The 22,734-nt window shown below is 33.4% G+C and overlaps 1 protein-coding gene across 1 annotated transcript in view; it reads right to left on the bottom strand.

The window, feature by feature from the left end:
- Positions 1 to 21,877, bottom strand: part of LMTK2 (lemur tyrosine kinase 2) — a 104,540-nt gene extending 82,663 nt beyond the window's left edge. The window contains exon 1 of the mRNA XM_052000719.1: positions 19,422 to 21,877. Coding sequence (XP_051856679.1) covers positions 19,422 to 19,551 — 130 coding nt within the window. The 5' untranslated portion in view covers positions 19,552 to 21,877. The remainder of the gene's footprint in view (positions 1 to 19,421) is intronic.
- Positions 21,878 to 22,734: the final 857 nt, after the last annotated feature.

Below are 22,734 nucleotides of genomic sequence, written 5' to 3' on the forward strand. Positions count from 1 at the left end.
CTTAGATTAAGTATCTTCAAAAGGAATTTATCTTTTCTTTTAAAAATATGAAGAAATTATAAGAACTAACACACTTGCCTTTTAAGATTTACAAAGCATTTCAATATTATTTCATGTATACTTCACAACAATGCTATGAGGTAAATACTTGCAGATGAAGAAACTGAGTCTTGGATTAGATGACCTTTAATTCATTGCCCAACAATGGGAGAAGGAAGAATTTGAACTCATGTTTAAGTCTAGTACTCTTTCTATTCTATCTCATGATACTTCTCAGCAGTCTATGATTACAAAATTTCCTTTCATAACTTCTTTTGGTCTCTTAACCGCTAATTCTTCCTGTTTACCTTAAATTCTCCCATTATAATTTAAACTTAAGTTTATTTTAGTTCACTATGCAGTATATAACAAAAAGTTTTCTCTTTTAGAACACTATTCTCTTTTAAGAGATTTTTCAGCTCCCTACACTGAAAAACTCCAATTCCTTTAGTCTTCCCTTATAACAGAAGTTCTTATTAACCTTTTTTGTATGTGTCATAGACCCCTTTGACAGTTTGGTGAAATTTGTAAACCCTTCTTAGAACGTTTTTAAATTATAAAACATGTAAGATTACAAAGAAAACCAATTATACTGAAGTACAGATATTAAAAAAAATTTTTTTTTTACAAGTTCACAGACCAAAGGTTCAGGAATTCTTCTCTTTATCTTACTCCTTTAAACATTTTTTAAAAAAACATTTCCCCTCTTTTTATTGAGGGCAGAATCTCTCAGTTCTCTAGATTTCAACTAAGTTACAAGAGCTTGTAAATGGTTAAACATAGGCCTTGCTAGCATAGAAAAGAAGAATTAAATTATGAGTTGTATGTGATCTATTGCCTTTTTTTTTAAACTGGCATCGGTATTAAATTTAGTTTTTTAAGAATACTGATAATTCATTTTATAACATCATATCCAAAAAAAACATTCTTTTAGTCTTGCACGCAATTTTAAGAGTTAAGGTGTTCTCCATAATAATAATTAATTTAGAGTCCATGAAAATGTAGGGTATCCTCTATTTAAATGTTATTTTGCCCAAATACTAATGTCTCTTGGGTTCTTTTACAAAAAGAGAAAAAAGAAAAGGAAAGAATAAACTTATGTTCTTCTTAAGAGAAATTAAATTAAATCTCTTCCCTTTTCAACCTGGCAATTTGGCTCTAAGGAAAGACTCTCAATATAAGCAAATGGTACTTTCCAAGAATGTAGCTGTTCAGTTACTGTTCAGGGTCCCACTTTATTCTTACTTGAGACTATCATTAAAATGCAACATCAGGACACTGATTGCTACTGAGACACTGAAAAATAACAAACTTACCCAAAATAGTCCCCAGGAAATAGCATTAAAGAGAATGGTACTATAAGGGTACAGCAAAGAAATCTACAGTTGAAAATGGTTTTCTTAGGGAAGAGTTTAATGGGCAAACAAAAGAGAGAGAGAGCATTACAAGATGTAAAACAGATCATTTTGATTACATTAATTGAAAAAGATTTTGCACAAACAAAACCAATGCAGCCAAGATTAGAATGAAAGAATTTTTTTTTAAGTTTCTCTGATAAAACCTCCATTTTTCAAACATCAGTCAAATCTGTAAGAATACAAGTCATTCTCCAATTGATAAATGGTCAAAGGATACAAACAGGTAGTTTTCAGAAGCTATCTATAAACATTTTTAAATGTTCTAAATCACTACTGGCTAGAAAAATGCACATTAAAACAACTCCGAGCCTCACACTTATCAGATTGGCTAATTATGACAAAAGGAAAATGACAAATGTTGAAACACTATGAATTCTTGGTGGAGTTGTGAACTTGATCTAATCATTTTGGAGAGCAATTTGGAATTATGCCCCAAAGGCTATAAAACCACATACCTTTTGACCCAGCAACCTCTAATACTTACATACACCTCAAAGACCAAAGAAAAAAGGAAAGGGACCTATATGTATAAAAATATTTATACAATCTCTTTTTGTGGTGGCAAAGAATTGGAAATTGAAGAGATGTCCATAAATTGGGGAATGGTTGAACAAGTTGCAGTATGAATGTGATGGAATACTATTTGTTATAAGAAATGATGAGCATTACTCATTACTAATCATTACTAATCAGAGAAATTCTAATTAAAACAATTTTGAGATACCACCTCACACCTATCAGATACGTTAATATGACAGAAAAGGAAAATGATAAATGTTGGAAAAGATGTGAGAAAATTGGAACATTGTTGGCAGAGTTGTTAAACGATCCAACCATTTTGGAAAGCAATTTGGAACTATGCCCCTGAGGGTATTAAACTGTGCATACTTTTTGATTCAACAACATCACTACTAGGTCTGTATCTCAAAGAGATCATGAAAAAGAGAACTTTTTTTTTTTTAAACAAACCAAAATATTTATAGAAGTTCCTTTTGTGATGGCAAAAAATTGGAAATTGAGGGGATGACCATCCACTGGGGGATGGCTAAACAAATTGTGATACATGAATATAAAAATTACTACTCTTCTATAAGAAATGCTGAGCAGGAAGATTTCAAAAAACCTGAAAAGACTTAAATGAAATGATGCTGAATAATGTGAACAGAACCAGAATATTGTATATGGTAACAGCAAAATTATGTAATGATCTCTTCTCAGCAATGCAGTGACTGATGATAATTCTAATAGACTTGGGATAGAAAATGCCATCCATACCCAGAGAGAGAACTATGGAGACTGAATGTGGATCAAAGGACAGTAATTAAACTTTTTTTGATTTTTTTCTTTCTTGTGTTTTTTCCCTTTTGTTCTGATTCTTTTACAACATGACTAATACGGAAATATGTTTAATGACGGTACATATACAACTTAGATGGCTTGCAGTCTTGGGGAGGAAGAAGGGAAGAAAGAAAATTCTAGAACTCAAAATCTTATATTGTCAATGTTGAAAACATTTACATGTAATTGGAAAATATAAAATATTTTAAAATGTTTTTAAAAATTAATATTTATCTTAATCACAAAAATTTCTGATAACCAAAGGCAGGTAAATAATATGCCTATTATTTATCTTTTAGTGGACTATCAGGATTCTAGAATCACAATCCTTAGAATTGAAAGATTTAGGTCCAACTAATCATTTTACAAAGAAGATTTGGAAATAAGCTTAGGGAATTTAAATTAAATGACTGACCAATGGCCAAATGGCTAGTTAACTGGAGAAGGGACCCTAGAAATCATGTCTTAATGCATTTCATTAATACATTCTGACTTTAAACTACCTTAGAAACCTCTTAGCCCAGTAATGCCAATTATCAATGATCTCTTTAATAACTATCTACAAATACATATCTTATTCTTAAATCTAAAGCTACTGATATGAAGGTCAATCAACTATTTCTTGTTGAATAATATAAGAAACTCCTTCATATTTGTAAATTATGCAGATTTGTAAATAGCTGCACTAGGAAAAAAATTATTAAAATTAGCATAAAAAGATTTGTAAGAATGCTCCAATTTTTCATTCTTGAAATAGGCCTCTATATTCATCAGCCCTGCTGAAAAAGATTTGAAAAAATAACAAAAGTACCATTCTCAATGGAGCTCTGTATTATAAATACTTTACAATTTGTAAACTGACTAACTAGTTTGAGGATAGGTAAGTACATCATATTGTTTTAAAAACTAATTTTCAATTGTTAAACAATGATTACCTATTTTAAAATAGCTACTTTTTCTATACTCAAAATTGTTGATCCCAAATATCACAGCATTAACTTTTTTCGTCTTCCCACCTGTTCCTGGTCTCTCCAATGAATAAAAGAAAACACATAATGCTTTTAATAAGCAAAGTCAAAAAATTTCCACACTGGTCGCATTCAAAAATACATCTTACTCTGCATGTTAGTTTATCACCTCACTGACATGAGGTATTACAGGAAGACCTCTGAAATCAAGATTGATCACAATTCTTGTCTTTTAATATTTTTTAATAGCATAACAGCCCTAAGCACAGACTCTTAATAGAGGCAAATGATATTTTTCAGGGAAGTAGCCTTTCAGTTATTGTTCAGGGTCCTACTTAATTAAGAAAATTAAAATTATTGGATAGGAAATAAGAAATGTACACAAACATTACAAGGATCAACTCAACAAAGAGAATTCATTAGAGGAAAAAAATGTAGGGCTAGTATTATTGATCTCAAAATTAAACTTAAAAGATTCAATCAAGAAAGAAATCTACATTATGTCAGCCATAATAATATTGTTTTAGATGCATGTCTACGTATGTGTAAAAATATGTATGTATGTATGTATGTATGTATGTATGTTTGTATGCATGCAGCTATATGTATGTGTTCACCCATATGTACGTGGGTTGGAGAATATATGTGTCTGTGTGTGTGTATATAAAAATATACCCCTGTATATTTATATTAAACTGTATATAAATATATGTATATTTATGGTATATAATATATTTATATATTATTAATATAAATATACATATTTATATTAAACCGTACCCTGCTTGAGGGAAGCAAGGGGGATAAAAGAGGAAAAGAATAAAGTAAAATGTGAATAGCAGAAAACAAAAAAATAACCTACAAGGAAGCAAAGAAAAGATGGAAAGTCAACAATATATAATTTCCTTTATTATTATCTTTCTTAAAACAGAAATTTAACGTTACATATTTTTAATTCTCCCTGATGTTCTGCTGGGCACATGACAAAAATTTTAAATTATTTTCCTTTTCTGTCTTTTTCTATTTTGATTTTTCTTATTTTAATTTAATTTTAAATTAAAAAAAAAAAAAAAACTATCCTTAAAATACAATAGCAGGACACATTACTGAGACAACTGAAAAATAGTTACCCAAAATAATACAGTTGAGGTAGAGTACAAATTGCTCTCATTTTGCTTCACTTTGCATAGAAACTTCCCCAGATTTCTGTGAAATTGTCTATTTCTTCATTTCTTATAGTACAATAGTGTTATATTACATTGACATACCATAATGTATTCAGTCATTCCAACTGATGGGCATCTTTTTGCCACTGCAAAGAGCTGCTAAACATACTTTTGTAACATGCAAATGCTTTTCTTTTTTCTTTAATTTATTCTTTTTGGGGTATTAAGCCTACTAGGAGTATCACTGGGAAAAGGGCAGGTACAATTTAGTAAATCTGAGGGCACAAATTGTTGCAAATTGTCTTTCAAAATGGTTAAACCAATGCATTGCTCCATCAATAGTGTACCACTGTACCTGTTTTCCTGTAGCACCATTTTTGCTAAATTTGCTATTTCTGACAAGTTTGAGGTAGAACTTATGGAGCTGCTCTTATATTACATTTTAAAACATTTATTTAATTATTATAATTAGGAGTTTTAGCCTAGTAAGCTGAATCCCCTTCAGGTCTGTTTGCATTTTACTACTTTATTAAGACAAATTTGGAGGATAAAGTTCCATATGATTATATTCCAAAGTAGTAATTATTCTGATGAAGTACTCCCTTTCTATTAAAATACAACTAAAGTCCATTTTATTGTCCTAAATATCTTATTAAAATATTAAGAATTCTTAGTATTTTTTATCAAATGTTAATGTGCTTTTATATTTTAAATCAAAACCAGTTAATTGTATGTAATTCATTAAAATCTAGTAATATAAGAATGTTGAGCATACACAATATTCATAAACAACTGTAGCAAAGTAGAGAAATAATAAAAAATAGGAAAAATACTAGGATTATTTTCCATACATAAACAATTTTTGATAAGTATTTTCCTCATACTATACAAGATTGAGTAAGATAAATATATTTCCCCCCTAGAAAGTCATTATTACAGAACTTCAGATTACAGAAGCCTTTCAATACTACATGCTATTTAGATTTATCATAGCACACCACCATTAGTTAAAATATGAACTTTTGCTAATTGAAGAATTACCTACTTCCTTTTTAAATTACATATTTATAGAGCTTTGAAAGCTCTAATGTGGTATTTCATGAATATTGTTTGACTTAATCTCCAAAATTCCAGATAATTCCTCAAGTTACAGAAATGATACTACTTCTGTTCCCCAGTTACAATCAATCACTTTCATTTACTCTATAGAACCATCTAAAACTCTACCTACTTATTTAGCTCACACAGATAATAAAAATAGGGCATCAATGCCCATGAATGCTACTAATGGGTGTGGTTTGCCAATAACTGGCAAAAATAACAACTAAAATTGGAAAATAAAACCAGGAAAAGTTATTTTGTATGCCTGTAGGTAAGGTAAACTGTAATGTCAAAAAGCTTTAAACTTTCACCATAATATGTGGCTTATTACAAAATGCTGTGTCATGAAGAAGAGAATTTTCTAGTCTTAAAAATAGGTTTCTAATAAAGTGTGGTTAATACTTCCAGATAATAAGAGTTCATAACCCATTCACACCTTTTCAACTCTGTGCTATTCTTGTCCATCTGACTAATCTTCCACCAAGGGTCCTTCTCTAAATCTGGGCAATACGAGGTTACCAATGAAGCTCACATGCTATTTATGGTTAGCTTTTATTCTTGCTACACAATCAGTAAGATTTCCTCCTTTAGTGGGCATACAATTCAATGATATTTTTACATGAATATTCACTATCTTGATCATAATTCTTGCAGTTCTTAAAATTTGGTTTTTATAATATTTTTATGAATAAACTTTTCATGATTCTGTTCATATCATTTTTCATCAGTTTATTAAAATTATTCCTTTTTATACTATTGAAGTTGTAAATTATTTTTCTAGTTCTTTTTGCTTAACTCAGTTCATCATTAGTTTACGTAAAATTAAGTTTTTTTCCTTTCCTCATTGCTTACAACACAATGATAATACTCCATATAAGCTGCTTGTATAAATACATATACATATTTTACATCAGAACCTTTTCCTCTTTTAGGCATAAGCCTAGAGGTATAGTGGGGTGAAGGGTACACAGTTTGTTAGCTTTTTGTGTGTAATTCCAAATTGCTTTCCAAAATCTTTATGGCCATTCACAACTCCATCAATAGTGCATAAATGGAGCCTCTCTTTTCCATAAAAGTTTCAACTTAATTCACTATTCATGCAAGGTCATTTTAAGATACATGGACTAATGGATCAGCTCCACTGAGTTAACCATCAGCCTTTATAAAGGAGCCTCATCAATGGATAATCTTTATTCACTTGGGTATTCCCATGTTGACAACTGACCACATCCTTTGAGTGATTTTGCATCTAATTAGAAGACTTTCCCAAATTCCAAAGTTTGTATGATTCTCATACTTGAGATCAAAAACCAAAATTATTTGAAAGACCTCACCATCCATACAGAAAACCTCTTCCATGTGAACTCTGCTCCGAACATCTTCCTTTACAGTAGCAATGTCTTAATTATATTTATCCCTGTACTATTCCTCACTTGATATTTATAATTAAGAGGGTTAAATTAATTTCTCTCTGTTTTGTCTTTTCAAGGGACTTTGTATGATTTTAACAAACACATGAGCTATCTTATTGAAGAAAAGGTTATGCTTTACTGAACCAAATTCTTTTTTAGGTCAACAAGTATCAGAGTGCTTCCTCATATGTTCTATAATGCTCAATTCTGTGATTATAAAGATGCAGCCTGATACACAAAATGTTTTGCAAAATTCTATTCAATCATTCATATTTATATTAATGATACTGATATATGTATAAATTATTTCCATTAAGATTTCAGAGATGGGAAAGTAGGTATTTCTGACTGCTACTTTTTATAGTAGCAGCAGTAATAGCTAGGGTATGTTTCTACCAAATATCTGGTAGACTATCTGTTTTGGGCAATATTGAGATCAGCTCTTCAATGCTCCTCATATACCCTTCTCTAGGTGTAATTAGGATGTGTCTAGTTGTCCTTTGTTTTCTTTAGTGCCATTTCTATTTCCTTATGTAGGATATTGGAAACTACGCCTTTATTGTCATTGATGGAGAATAATTGTCAAGATAACAAATGATATGACTATGAATAAAAGAATGAATGATTATTATGAATTACATTAATGAATGTATTAGTGCTTACTAGATGCTAGGTATTGTGTTAAAAACTAGGGCTAGAAATATAAGCAAGAAAAATCGCTTTCCCTCAAGCTACGTACATTCTAAAGAGAGAAGACAATACATGGAGAAGGAAGTGATATCAAGGCACTACGTTTTGGAAACTCATGAGGATAGGTTGTAGACAAGAAAAAATGTAAACGTATCTAGAACCTAGGGTCCCATGGGCAGGAATGAAAATGAGAAAGATGGCCAGAATGCAGGTAACATGGTCTAAAAATGTTTGAAAAGTAGGAAATCTTTATCATTTTTGTCTGTTTGATATAGTAAAATAGTTTCATCCTTTCAGGTTCATCCCTAAATGTCTTCAGGATGCTCAGGGATTAACTGGTTTCATACTGCCAAGCTTTTTATAAAATTGTTTCTTCTTACATTACTTCTCACACAATACTATTTATGGCCTACCATAATTCATCATAAGAGTTTTCCATATGAGCTGACTTTTTAGACTTGTGTTGTCCTCAGCTGCCACATTTATTTGCTTGGCAGAGATTATCTGCTGAGTAAGGCAGTTTTTAAGCTCTTTTGTTCTCACCATTGTGATGATTGAATTATGTGTTAGGAAAATAGTTATATCTTTAGGATATAAATTTTATATATATATTTTATATAAATTTTAGTCTATTTATCTGTCTATTCCATTTTCAACTGCATAAAAGCTGGAATGGTTTAATGACATTTTAGATATTCTAATTTTTCTTTTTTAATAACTCAGTACTGATTTGATTTTTGCTCTAAAAAATTTAATAGTCTAACTAGTTGTACGAAGATAATGGATTTGGAAATGACTTCCATATCTGTAACTAGTTTTTTCAAATTCATTTAAATATTACCCATTTCATTTCTTGTGATATTACTTGGTGTTCACCATGCCTTAATTCTTCTCCTGAAGGAAATATCTGTAATACATTGGCACCCCATTTATATGGGGGGGGGGAAGAATTTCCCTGGCCTTTTATGTTTCTTACTCCCAAACATTTATCCAAAAGTTTTCATCATTCTTCACTATAGCTTTCTTTGCACTCAAGTCACCAAATATTAAACACTGTTTTAATTTAAAGGATCTGAGTTCTTCATAAATTGTCTCTATCACTGTATGATCTAGGATTATAAGCTACAATTATCTTCATGGTGGTCTTTTTGAAAATGCTCATCACAAAGACTATAATATGAAGTGACCAAATGTCTAATAAAATTGTATTCTTTATGTAGCCATTGCTAGACCAAGGGATGACGAAGGAAGAAAAAAAGGGGAGGGGGAAGGAGCAATTTTCCAAAATAACTATTATGTTTAAAAAAAAAAAACAGCTAGTTGTACATATTAGAATGACAGTTTTATGTGCAATCATCTTTTTTATTATACTATATCAAAATGTTTTATTCCATAAATTAAAAATGAAACAAATTAAAAAGAAAGATAAAAACAAAAACCATCAACTCCTTTGTTCGCCTTTTCACACTACCTGTGAACCTTCTTACAATCCTGAAGAATTTTAGAATTAAAATTAAAAAAGAAATTAAAATTAAAATTTAGAACTAAACATCAGAGAACCAACTTGTATACAAAGGGAATTCCATTAAAGCATACCTGAACAAGAACCTGTCATCCAGCCTCTGCTAGAAGACTTCTAAGGACCGGCAAGGTAGTAAGTCCTGAGGCAACACATTCCATTGTGGTGTAGATCTAATCATTAGTAAGTTTTTCCTGACATCATGCCTGAATGTGCCCCTTCCCGATTTTTACCCATTGCTCCTAGTTGTTCTCTTCCCCTCCCCAGTCTTCTGCTGTCCAAGCTAAATAGCTCCAATTCTTACAGTGACTTTCATATAACAAAGACTCATAGAAAAAGGCCCTTCACCAACTTGTTTGCCCTAATCTGGAAATTCTTTGTTTAACTAAACTATAGTGCCCTGAACACTAATCCAAGTATAGTCTTATTAGGGCAGTTAAAGCTAAGCCTCTCAATAAAATCCAAAAGCCCATTAATTTTCCATTTAGCTACAACTTCTTTTTGTTTTCTGTCTTCATTTATGGCAAGAATGTCACTATTGAAGTGACATTTCCTATTTAAATTTCAATTTAAATTAAATTAAATTTAAAAAATTAAATTAAATTAAATTAAATTAAAATTAAAAATTAAATTAAATTTCCTATTTAAAGTACCAACCATGTTAAGTGAATACATAAACAAAAATGGTAATTCTTTGCACATTTATATGCATTGATAAAAAGTAATCATAAATACTACTACACACTTCTCAGATTGGCTAAGATGACAGGAAAAGATAAAAGAGAATGTTGGAAGGGATGTGGGAAAACTGGGACACTGATACATTGTTGGTGGAACTGTGAACAAATCCAACCATTCTAGAGAGCAATTTGGAACTATGCTCAGTTATCAAACTGTGCATACCCTTTGACTCCGCAGTGTTTCTACTGGGATTATATCTCAAAGTCTTAAAGAAGAATCCACATGTGCAGAAATGGTTGTGGCAGTCCTTTTTGTAGTGGCAAGAAACTGGAAACTAAATGAATGCCCATTAATTGGAGAATGGCTGAATAAATTATGGTATATGAATGTTATGGAATATTATTGTTCTGTGAGAAACGATTTCAGAGAGGCTTGGAGAGACTTACATGAACTGATGCTAAGTGGAATGAGCAGAACTAGATCATCATTGTATACGGCAATAAAAAGTTATACAATGATCAATTTTGATGGATATGGCTCTCTTCAACAATGAGATGATTCAGGCCAGTTCCAAATGTTCAGTGATGCAAAGAGCTGTCTACACCCAGAGAGAGGACTGTGGGGGAACTGAGTATGTTTCACAACATAGCATTCTCACTTTTTACTGTTTGTTTGCATTTTATTTTTATTCTACTTTTTTCTGGTTTAATTTGATTTCTCTTGTGCAGCAAGAATACATATGTATAAATATGTATTCATATATTTCTACCATGTTTAACATATATTGGACTACTTGTTATCTAGGGGAAGGGGTGGGTAAAAGGGGGGGGGGGAACTGGAACACAAGGTTTTACAAGGCAAGTGGAGTGACTTAAGGATAGAGAGACTATTCCATGAGGTAAGACCATGCCTGATGTATCTGTTTTGCGAAAAATAAGTTGTCTGATTTAGTGAGAGTGAAGGATACCTGTAGGGCAGTGATTCTCAAAGTCTGGTCCACAGAAATCCCTAAGTAACTTTTTGGAATTCTATAAGATCAAAATTATTTTCATAATAGCATGAATTATGCCATAATAGCATGTTCACACATGTTTTGAAAAATAAAAAGCTTTAATAAAGAAAGAAAAAAAAAGTAATCATAAAGTGTCTCTCCTTGCCTCATAAAGTAATTCCTTATTATACATACTTCTTAGTATCTCCCAAACTCAAGTTCTGTAGCAACTTTATGTTTAACTTGAGTAATTTTGACCTTTCCTTCTCCCTTATTACCCATATTTAAAAAGTTGACACATATCACATATTTAAACCCAATCATATCTCTTGCATCTATTCTCTTTTCTCAATTCATAGGGTCAATACCCTCAATTAAGCCCTCATTGTTGCTCATTTGTGATATTCTCTAATGGATCTCTTTGCTTCCAAATCCTCCCTTCTCCAATTATCATTCAGCTAGCAAAATTAATTTCCTAAGGCTCAGGTCTGACAATGCTATTCCTATATTAAAAAATCTTTAGTGGTTCCTTATTGTCTATAAAAGAAAATAAAACTCATGGCATCCAGAGAGTTGGAACAGATGTCAAAAGCCATCCTCAGCTTAGTATTTGAGAACCTCTACAGTTTGGCTCCAATCTCCCTTCTGAGACTTATTTCACTTTATATCCTCTTTATGAACTCTATATTCTATCAAAACCATTTTACTATTTCCTAAATCTATTATTTCCACTTTCTTCACAGAAACGATTCCTCTGTGTTTGTAATATATCCTTCCCCCTAATCTCTACCTGTTTAGAATTTTGGTACACCAAGTGCTAGATTTGGAATTAGAAGGACCTGCTCTGACACTATGCAACCATGGGAAAGTCGCTTAAATTTTGTGACACTTGGCATCCTCATGGGGAAAATGGCCATAAAATCTGAGTTTTTACTTGGGGTTAATAATAGGTTTATTATGAACTGCAAATGAGGTAGTATATACAAACCACTCTGCAAATCTCAGAAATTACTGTCATCATTATCTAAATTCAATGATAGCACTTCAAGGCTTAGCAATGCCTTCTTTTTTGAAGTCTTCCCTGAACTTCCCAGAAACTACTTTCCCCAGGACATCAGTGCTATATCCCTCCTTAAACTGCCTTGCATTTATTTACTTCTCTATACATATGCTATAAACTCCCAGCAGGACACAAATTGTGTCAATGATCCTTTTTTGTCTATTTCCAATGTGTAACTAGTGTATGGATATTTGACAATAAATAAAAATTTGTAGACAATATGGTCCCTAATATCAAGGGTCTTGAAGTATAGCAAAAGAAAAAGCATGCATACAACAAATGCACAAATATAATAGTTTAAGGCAACACAAACTAAATATCTAAGGAATGGAATGGAAAGAGAAATACTAGAGTAGATCCAAGTACCACAGATCACTGAGGGTTAGTACAAGTGGAGTGATTTAAAGATAGAGACTATTCCATGAGATAAGACTATGTCTGATGAATCTGATTTGCAAAAAATGAGTTGTCTGATTTAGTGAGAGTGAAGGACTACTGTAGGACAGCGATTCTCAAAGTGTGATCCACAGAAATCCCTAAACAACTTTTTGAAGTTCTATAAGGTCAAAACTATTTTCCTAATAGCATGAAGAAATTTTCATTTCCAACATGGTAAATGTCAATAGTATAAGCCACAAACAAAAACTCTTTGGGGGATCCTGAGATCAAAAAGTTTGAGATCCACTATAGTAGGAAATTGGTATGAAATGAGTCGGATACCTTAGCGGGGATTCAGGGTATAAATAAACCCTGAATGCTAGGTTAAAGCTTTTACATTTTGTTCTGTAGGCAATGGGAAGTCACTGAAGTTTTTAGAGCAAAGAAGATCAAATGTAAAGAATCGAATTTTAGGTAAATTAATCTGGGAGCAACATATAAGTTAAATTGAAAAGGGAAAGAGACTCTGGATAGGGAATACAGAAAGATTACTAATGGCTAGACTGCTGCAAATGATGCAGCCGTGGGAAAAGATAACACAAATGGGAACCGAGAGAGAGAATATCTGCCATGTTATGGTTTTAGGTATCTAGGCTGCATGATAATAGTCTTCATTTCTTCCATGTTTTTAAGATCAACTATTAATTCTGAATGAAAAATAGAATCTTTCTCCACCACTGTCTAAACCATTAAAGTTGTGTCACCAATGTGCCTGTTGGTATGGCTACAACTGCAATGCCGAGGCATGATTCCAAATTAGTCATTGACGGCAATTTTAAAATGTTATCTAATTATTCAATATACCTGATTCATCATATTTTCTTAGCTTGCTTTTAGAGTGTCACCAAAAAAGGTTCAAGGACAGGTTAACAATGGAATTCATAAGCAGTGTTTTATAATTTGCAGTTTGGACATTTCAAAACATGGATTTTTGTCTAACTTTCCCGATTTAATAGTTTCCCCCCTCATGAATGAGATATTCAGCCAAGTTGTATAAAAAACAGATATGGAGACAGCTAGGAAGTATGGTCATAAAAAACTAAAAGTCAATAGCAACCATTCCCCATGTGGAAATCACACTAACTTTAAGAGTTTGAATTTCTTTATTCTCTTCCCACAGATAACATCTCTTCTCAATGTTCATTTAACTATTCAGCTTCCAGAGATGCTTTATTCTAAAAATATAGTGTAATTGTCCTTTAATCCACTCAACTTACATAGAATTTTATTCATTTTATATATCTTTTTGCTTATAAGAGCTACTGTAACTGAAACTTATCCCTCAAAAATATTCCATAAAACAACATGAATTTATACAATCCCTCCTCAAAAGCTTAAATAACTTCTTACTCTGCTTTAAATTAACGCCCAAAATTATTTTGAAAATTACTCCAGAATATCTGTATGCTAGACATGAATGATCTTCTTTTGTCAACACATTATAGAAAGTTTTCTGTGTAATCAAAATTTAATAAGGCAAAAAATTCTAAATCTTCCCTGGTACCTTTCTAGAAGTGATTCTCTTAGCTGAAATAAGGCGTTTTCTTCTTTGAAAACATACATTTGAGTATTATTAACAAGAACTAGATAGATGGGAATTTATAAATACCACCCTTACCAATTAGCATTTATATAATATCCACTATGTGCTAGGTATTCTGCTGTACAAATATTTTATTTGATCCTTACAACAACCTTCTGAAATTAGTACTATTATTGTCTCCTTTTTACAGATAAGGAAATTGAAGCAAACTTTTAAGTGACTTGCCCAGGTCCTGAAGCTAGCAAGTGTCTAAGGCCAGATTTCAGCACAAGTCTTCCTTCATAAACATTCTCTTCTCACTGATTTTGAAACAGAATACGGACTATATGCATTTTCTTGGATAACTAAATTTTTACAGCCTTATTTTGAAGATTTATTACCAACTGTTTCAGAATTCTGAATATAATCCAGAGAAAATTTACTTCTTTTTTTCATTTACTCGCAATGCCCTTCACAACAACTACCTGTTACACTATTCATAAAACTCTGATGATCTAAGGACTTTTAATTTAAAAAAACAAAACAAAAAAAAAAATTGGATACTCAACATTAGCAATATGGCAAAACTTAAGGGTTTGATGTATATATGTGGATGAATTATAAAATATCTGAACTGAGCTTTCTATAAGATATTTTCTTATCCATTATACTAAAAGTAGTTATAGTAGTCACTACAACTAAATCATACAAAGACTATCACTAACAAGATGAAAAAACTCATTTCCATAGAAATTGTGATAGAAATAATTTGAAGCTATTAAAATCAATGTCTAAACTTGCATTTCACTAAACTCTCCCCTTAATTTAAAAGCATTCTGCAAGTTACAAGTCTGTTAAGTCTAACTCTAGAGTCCCAGTTTCACACACTCAAGTTTAATCAGCAGCTGATTCCCAATGGCTTCACTGAAACTTCAGTATAGTCTTTTATCTACAACTGCTGAAAGCTTCTTCTGTACTCTGTGACCTAATATCCCACAGAACAATAGAAGTAGGTTTCCTTGCCTAACTACTGCCCTAATATCACTAAGATACTATGTACTTATAGGAGGAAATTATATAGGAAAATATAGGACTCCCAAATAAGAAAGTACTCAATTTTCAAAACAATTTAAAGCCTTTCTACTTTAAAAGAGGCCTGAGAATTGTACAGATGTAAAAAAGAAATCCACATTTGTAGAGAAAAGAAATCCGCATTTGTAGAGAAAAGAAATCTGCATTTGCAGAGAAATACTTTCTAAGAGAAGGTAAGTCTAATGAAAACTGAGGTCCAGAAAAAAAAAAAAAACCCACAAAATCTTAACTTTACAATTGTCATGAAAAGAACGACTCTTCTACTTCTTCTTCTTTTTTTTTTTTTTTAAACTTTTTTCCTAAAGACCCTGGGGGTGAGATTGCTTGAAAATGCTGAATCTGCCAGAAATAAGGATTAGCAGGAGGGGAGACTACAAGGGAGAACTAAAAGGAGAACCAAGAAAGAGGTTTATGAAGCATAGTCCTTCAGGCCCAACCCACATATTTATTACAACCATACAGAAACATTATAGCTTTTTAAAAAAATCAGATAAAATCAAGCTATGATTTTCACTTATCCACACTTATTCTGTCATTTACAAAGGGGGATAGTTGAAGATAACTTAAAATTCAAAGCAAATTCTAAAACTTGATTTTTTTTACTTGTTTCAAATGACTTCTGTACCACATCTTTTTTTACATAAAGGGGTAATAACAAATGATAAAAGTAAATAATGAGAAGTTTTACCTAGCCTAGATGATAACCTAATAGTTCTAATAATTACTATATATGTTAAAAAAAAAAAAAAACCTATGCTACTCTTTTTTTTTATCTCTCAAGAAGAGCAAAAGGAAAAGAGGCAATAATAAAGTCTGTATACAGTCTAGATAAAGATATAATTGTTCTTACCAATTCCAGGGAATTATGATTCCCTGACTTTTTAACAGGCAGTTCCCCTCACAAAGTTGAATTAGATTCCCTCTTCATTTTCATGCATAAAATGTACTCCTTCTCCTTAGAATCCTAATTTCCTTCAAAGATTAGACCAAGCTCACCACTTAGATGAAGCCTCTCCCAGTTCTTCCTCCACCCCTGGAGGCTGACTTCCCCTCAAATTACCCTATGTTTATTGGGTAAATATTTGCACACATTATCTCTTCATGTTATCTCCTTATCATATCCTTGAGTAAAAAAATTTTCATTTTTGTTTTTGTAATGCCAGAACCTAGCACCACTGACTAGGTTCTGACTGACACATAGTAGGGAATGAATGTTTGCTGATTGACCTACATAATAAAAAAGATGGCATTTATCACTGTTTACAAGGTTTAATGGCTCTTATTAAGTGTACAAATTCATTGGTTAGTCTGCCTTACCTAGTGAGAAATAAAAAAATATACTTGTCAGGACTAGTACAAAGTTTTCTTCAAATTCTTCTTCTTGGCCTAACTGATTCAGTTTTGAATCATCTCAATTATCAGTCCAATCCAACAAACATTTATTTAGGATCTTTATACTCTAATATCTAGTCTGTGGAAGCTACATAAGACAATATAATTTACATTTTGAGTCTGTCATTTCCTCAGAATTTTATCTAGACAACTTGTCATTTAAATTTATCACTCATCTATTGAAACCCTTTAATCAAGATAAAATTCAATATGTCACAAGATGAACATCTACTGAGAAAACTTTATTTTTACAAAAGTTGACATCAATATTAATAAGCTACAAATATATATTCAATATTTAAATTTATTGCTTAATTTTTAGTATAAGAATCTAGAACCTTAGTAGTTGCTTTGTTTTATCATATTCAGGGAAAAGCTGATGTTTCATTTTAAGTTTTATATGTAAGCATCCTTTTGAATTCCCAAGTCTTTTAAAGGGCTGACATTTAGCATTCACGAATAAACATCATTTTTGTTATTTCAGAAGATTTGTTTTAAGGCTTTAAAAAACAAGATCCCCAAAATCCTGAGAATTGAGAAGATGCTTGTAGGTTGACTGCTATTTAAAAAAAAAAAATTATCTCTAGTCCATTATGGTACCTTGCATATAGCAAAAACTTAAATATTTGTTGAAATGACTTCAAATTACTTTTTTATGTGTACTTTTTTCATTTTCTTTTCAGGCTTGGAGGATGTTGTATTAATCTGCAGTAGTTTTTATCTACTAGATGAGAAAAAAAAAAGGTTTTATCTTACAAGATAATTGTTCTAGGAAGATAAAGTGTAATGGATAGATAGCTGGCCTTCGAGCCAGGAAGAGTTGGATTCAAATTCTTTCTAAGACAATTACTGTCTGTGTCTCCTGGGCAAGTCTCTTTAACTCTCAGTGCTCTTAGGCCATCAGCTCTCAAACTTTTGTTCCCAATATCCCTTTATACTATTAAAAATTATTGATGATCTATCTGTTCAAAGAGTTTTTTAAATGTGGATTATATTTATAGAAATTTATCATTTAGAAATAAAAACTAATTTTGAAGTTGGAGATATCCCCTGAAAGGATTTGAGGCTCCCAGAATTCTGTGGACCACACTTTAAGAACCACTGTTCTTGGTAATTCTTCAATTGCAAAAATATTGATATATAACATTAATATATATTGACATATTGTTGATAGAAGAATCTCCTCATCTGACAACTTTCCCATACTAATTAAACCACAAGTCCAAACTCCATTTTTATAATTAGCACAAATTACATTACCCTGTTGATTAAAAAAGACTCAGTTAAAAGGTTCTTTAGTATCTGGTTGAGTCAAATTCAATGATATTCAAAATAATGTGAATTTTTCTCCTAAGTTTCTTGAGTATATATGTCTCTGTGTGTATACACATATACAAATTCATCTTCAATATGATAAATAAATGATAATAATTCTACAAAGATTTCTCACTTTCCAGTTTTTCTCCTTCGAAGAATTTGACCCTTGATAAAGATAAAGTACAAGAATTTCCCTAAATAGTTAACATTGGTCTCTCCTGTTTCCGACAAGAAGCAATGGCAAATTAGTGTAGATTTGTTAAGGAAAAAAAAAAAAAAAAAGATGGGGGCCTAAATGCAAAATACTGATTTTTTTTTTGGGGGGGTGACAAACGCAGATTATGGAGGAAAAGGAAGAAGGAAAAAAAAAAAGTCATTGCTAAGAAAATAAATTATCTTTAGACCAGATTCCTAATAACTATACAAAGCAGCTTACCCTGATCACATGACTTCAACAAAAATAATTTACAGATGGAGGTTCAAAACTATCATCTTCATGGATTCATTTTGTTGGAAATAAAAAGACAAAAGAAAAGCCTAAACGCTTGTATTTATATTGAAAACAATTAAATTTCAAGAAGCTACAGAACTAACACTACCCTTAATCACGTACAATGCAGTATAAAAATGATTTAGGAAATTGTTCCTGCTACAAGAATTTAGAATCCCACAGCACGCAGGAAGATGACAGTGGAAAAGGGAAGCTCAAATGCCGTACACAGATGAAGGCTCCGAACCCACACAAGCTAAATTGCCTTGCAGAGATGCAGGCTCTGAACCCACGTACAACAGGTACAGAGCTGATACTGCAGTTGCTTACAGAGAGCAACAGTGGGGAGAAGACTGGCTTAGTTCTCCTTTCGCCATATCCTTTTTATCTTCCTAACCTAACTTCCCTTCTCTCACCAAGTCAGCGAAGCTCCTAAGTCTCCCCGAAACAAATACACCCCAAACCAAAGGTTCATTTCTTGGAGATCTCTCTCTCTCCCCTCAGTAGTTGCCCCCTCTCCTGTGGCTCAAGCTTTTCCCATCCTCCTTCCCTGCAACCCCCGGAGATGTTGGATTGGTTCCAGCTCGTCTCTGCTTTTTACCTCAACAAAATCTCGGAAGTGGCACCCTAATTTCCAACTCGCTCTATAAAGCCAATTGCCTTTTTTTTTTTTTTTTTTGCTTCTCCTAGACAAACGCCCCTCCCCACCCATCCTTTCCGCCTCCCTGTATGGTCCCAGCCACATCGGCCCCCTCGAGAACCCCACCTCGATGTCCCCATCTCTCACCTGCACCTGTTTGCGGAAGTGGCGCGGCCCGGACGCCCGGCAGCGGCAGCAGGAGCAAGAGTAGCAGCAGCAGTAGCTGGGGCAGCGGCCGAGGAGGCGGCAGCCGGAGGGCGCCCAGCGGCCCCGGCATCTCCCCCGCGCAGCAAGTGGAGACTGCAGCGGCAGCGGCGGCGGGCGAAGTCTCTACGGCCGGCTTTGGTTCCCGGCTCCCTGGGCCTGTGGGTCGCTCTGCGTGCAGACCCCCCGGTCGTTCCCTCCTTTTCGCTCTCCCTTGCCCCCCTCCCTCGGCTGCCTCAGCGGCGCCCGCGCCGGCTCCTGAAGACAAATCGCTGCTCCCAAATCCCGGCCCGGCTCCTAGTCCGCCCTCGCCGCTCCAGCCCCGGAAACAGCATCTTTCCCTCCCGTGTAGTAGTGTCTGTCGGTCTATATTGCGGTTGCGGTTCCTACCGCCTCCGCCGCTGCCGTCTGCCTTTCAGTAGTCGCTGTCCGGAGATCGGAGCTCCAGCAGCAGCAACGCCGCCGCCAGCACCACCGCCGCCATGATGGGCTGCGTCATGTGACGTAGGCGGGAGCGAAATCTCGGGATTGATGGTTTAGGAAGCGAATGGAGGAGCAATTCGGTCTCTCCTGGAGCCCCCGCCCACCTCCTTAGCGGCTGCGGGAGGAGAGGTGAGGAGCGATGATCCTTCTGCAGCTGAAAAGAGGGTGGGAATGGAGAGAGGAGGGAGCACTTATAATGCCCTCTGCAGGCAGAGAGATGCGGTGAAAGTACCTGAGTAGAAATCTAAGATGCATCTACCCAAAGTCACCGGTAAAAAGAAAATCCCTACAATGTAATGTTTGCAATGTAAACCCCAAATGTGTTATCAAATAAAATAAAAACAGCATTCCTTATGATAGCTAAAAATCGAAAGCAAATTAGATACCCATCAAATAAAGAATAACTATACCCCTTGTGATACATAAATATAATGGAATATTACAGTAGTGTGAGAAATAATGTGTTTGATGAATGTAAAGCATGGAAAGATGTATTTGAAATGATGCAACATGTAAAGTGAAGTAAACAGAACCAGATAAACTATCTATACAATGACTATAACAATTTAAATGAAAAGAAGAACTACACATAAAAAGGTAATGTAACAAAATTATAAAGCTCAAATATCTCGTGAAGAGAAATGAGAAGGTATCTCCAAGACAGGGAGACATGTGGGATATAACTATGGTAATCTAAGAAGCAGAAAATATCAATAAAAACTTAAGAAGAAAAAAATAAAAAGAAAAAATGCTTATAGCTTCTTATTGGATGTCCCACTATCACCAAATATCCAAAACCAAATTTAGTTCAGTCAAGTTGACAAGCATTTTTAAGGCACCTCGTATATCCTAAGCAGACAGCTAGATGAGTACTGGGCTTGGAAACAAGACCATTCATCTTAATGAGTTCAAATCCAGCCTCAGATACTTACTAGCTGTGTGACCCTGGGTTGTGTTAACCCTATTTGCCTCAGTTTCCTCATCTGTAAAATGAACAAGAGAAGGAAATAGTAAATTATTCCAGTGTCCTTGTCAAGAAAACTACAGACGGGGTCACAAAGAGTTGAACGGGACTGAAATGACTCAATAAATTTTCCAAGCATTATGGTAAAGGTTGGTGCAGTGAAAACATCAGAATTAGGAAGACCTGAATTCTATTTCCCAGTTCTCAGAATTAGCTGGTTCATTTTATTTTTCTTTTTGCACTGTGCTGTCCCCCATAACTGGAATGGATTCCCTCTTAACCTGTTAGAATCCCGACTTACTTTTAAAGTTCATTTCAAGCTCATATGGAGGATTTCCTAATTCACCCAGCTGATGGTAACTCCTCAAAATTACCTTGTCTTTATTTTGTGAATACTTATAGGTGTACATGTTTTACTTTTTAGAATGTAATTTCCTTGAGAGCAGGGACTGCTTCATTTTAATTTTTTTTATGCCCAGTGTCTAATATATTACCTGGTATGTAGGAGGGGCTTAATAAATGCTTGTTTATCTGGAGAGAAATTTAGAACTATGCCCAAAGGACTATCAAACTGTACATACCTTTGGTCCAGCACTGCTATTACTGGGTCTATATCCCAAAGAGATCTTAAAGAAGGGAAAGGGACCTGTATGTGCAAAAATGTCTATAGAAGTTCTTTTTGTGATGGCAAAGAATTGGAAAATGAATGGATGCCCATCAATTGGGGAATATGTGATGATCAGCTATGATAGATTTAGCTCTTCTCAGCAATTCAGTGATGCAAGGAAATTCCATTAAACTTTGGATGGAAAATGTCATCTGCATCCAGAAGAAGAACTATGGAGACTGAATAAAGCACATTAGTTTTCACTTTTTTTTTTGTCTGTTTTTTTTTTTCTTTCTCTTGTTTTTACCCCTTTTGTCCTGATTTTTCTCTCCCAACATGACATATGGAGATACATAAAAAATGGATTTACATGTATAACTATAAAATAAAATATTAAAAAAAAATAAACACGTGTTGAGTAATTAATGAATTGGAAAAAACCCTTAGAACTCAAGTTCAAGCCCCCTTCTCTTGGGCCTCAGTTTTCTCATCTTTGGCTCTAACATCCTATGATTGTTATCATTTCCCTCCCCAAACAAATCCTTTTTATGATTTACGTATGCTTATCAATAATTCTATCATTTTCTCCATCACACATACTTGAAAACTTAATGTTATTTTTAAATTTTCCCTCTTTAACTAGGTTAACTAGGTTAAATAAATTTAACTAGGTTAAAATCCCTACCCTGAATTGACTATTTATATGAAATTGAGCAAGTTACCTAACCTCTCAAGGTCTCAATTTCTTCATTTGTAAAGTTTTAAGTTCTAACAGGTGGACTCTTCTAGTTGTAAATCTATTTGTTATATGATATGCAATAGGGGTATCTAAGTGATACAATGGATAGAGCATTAGCCCTGGAGTCTGGAAGACTTAAAACCTGACTTTGGACATTTGTTATTTGTGTGACTTTGAGCAAGTCATTTAGCTAATTGCCTCCCCCCCAAAAAATGATATGCGGCAATAGCCAATCATGATATACAATTAATGACCAAATCCTGTAAAAATTTTCTTTTGAAATATCTCCCAAATTCCTGCCATCTTTTTCATTGCCACTACCACCATCTTTATCCAGATCCTCATAATAACAATGGTTTCCTAATTGACCACTGTGCTTTCAGTCTCTGCCCAATTAATATGTCCTGTTTACCACTGTCAGTTCTTAAAATATTGGTTTTATTACGTCATTCCCTTGCCAAAA

Source organism: Antechinus flavipes, chromosome 1 (genome assembly GCF_016432865.1).
Source record: "Antechinus flavipes isolate AdamAnt ecotype Samford, QLD, Australia chromosome 1, AdamAnt_v2, whole genome shotgun sequence".
Lineage (NCBI taxonomy): Eukaryota > Metazoa > Chordata > Mammalia > Dasyuromorphia > Dasyuridae > Antechinus > Antechinus flavipes.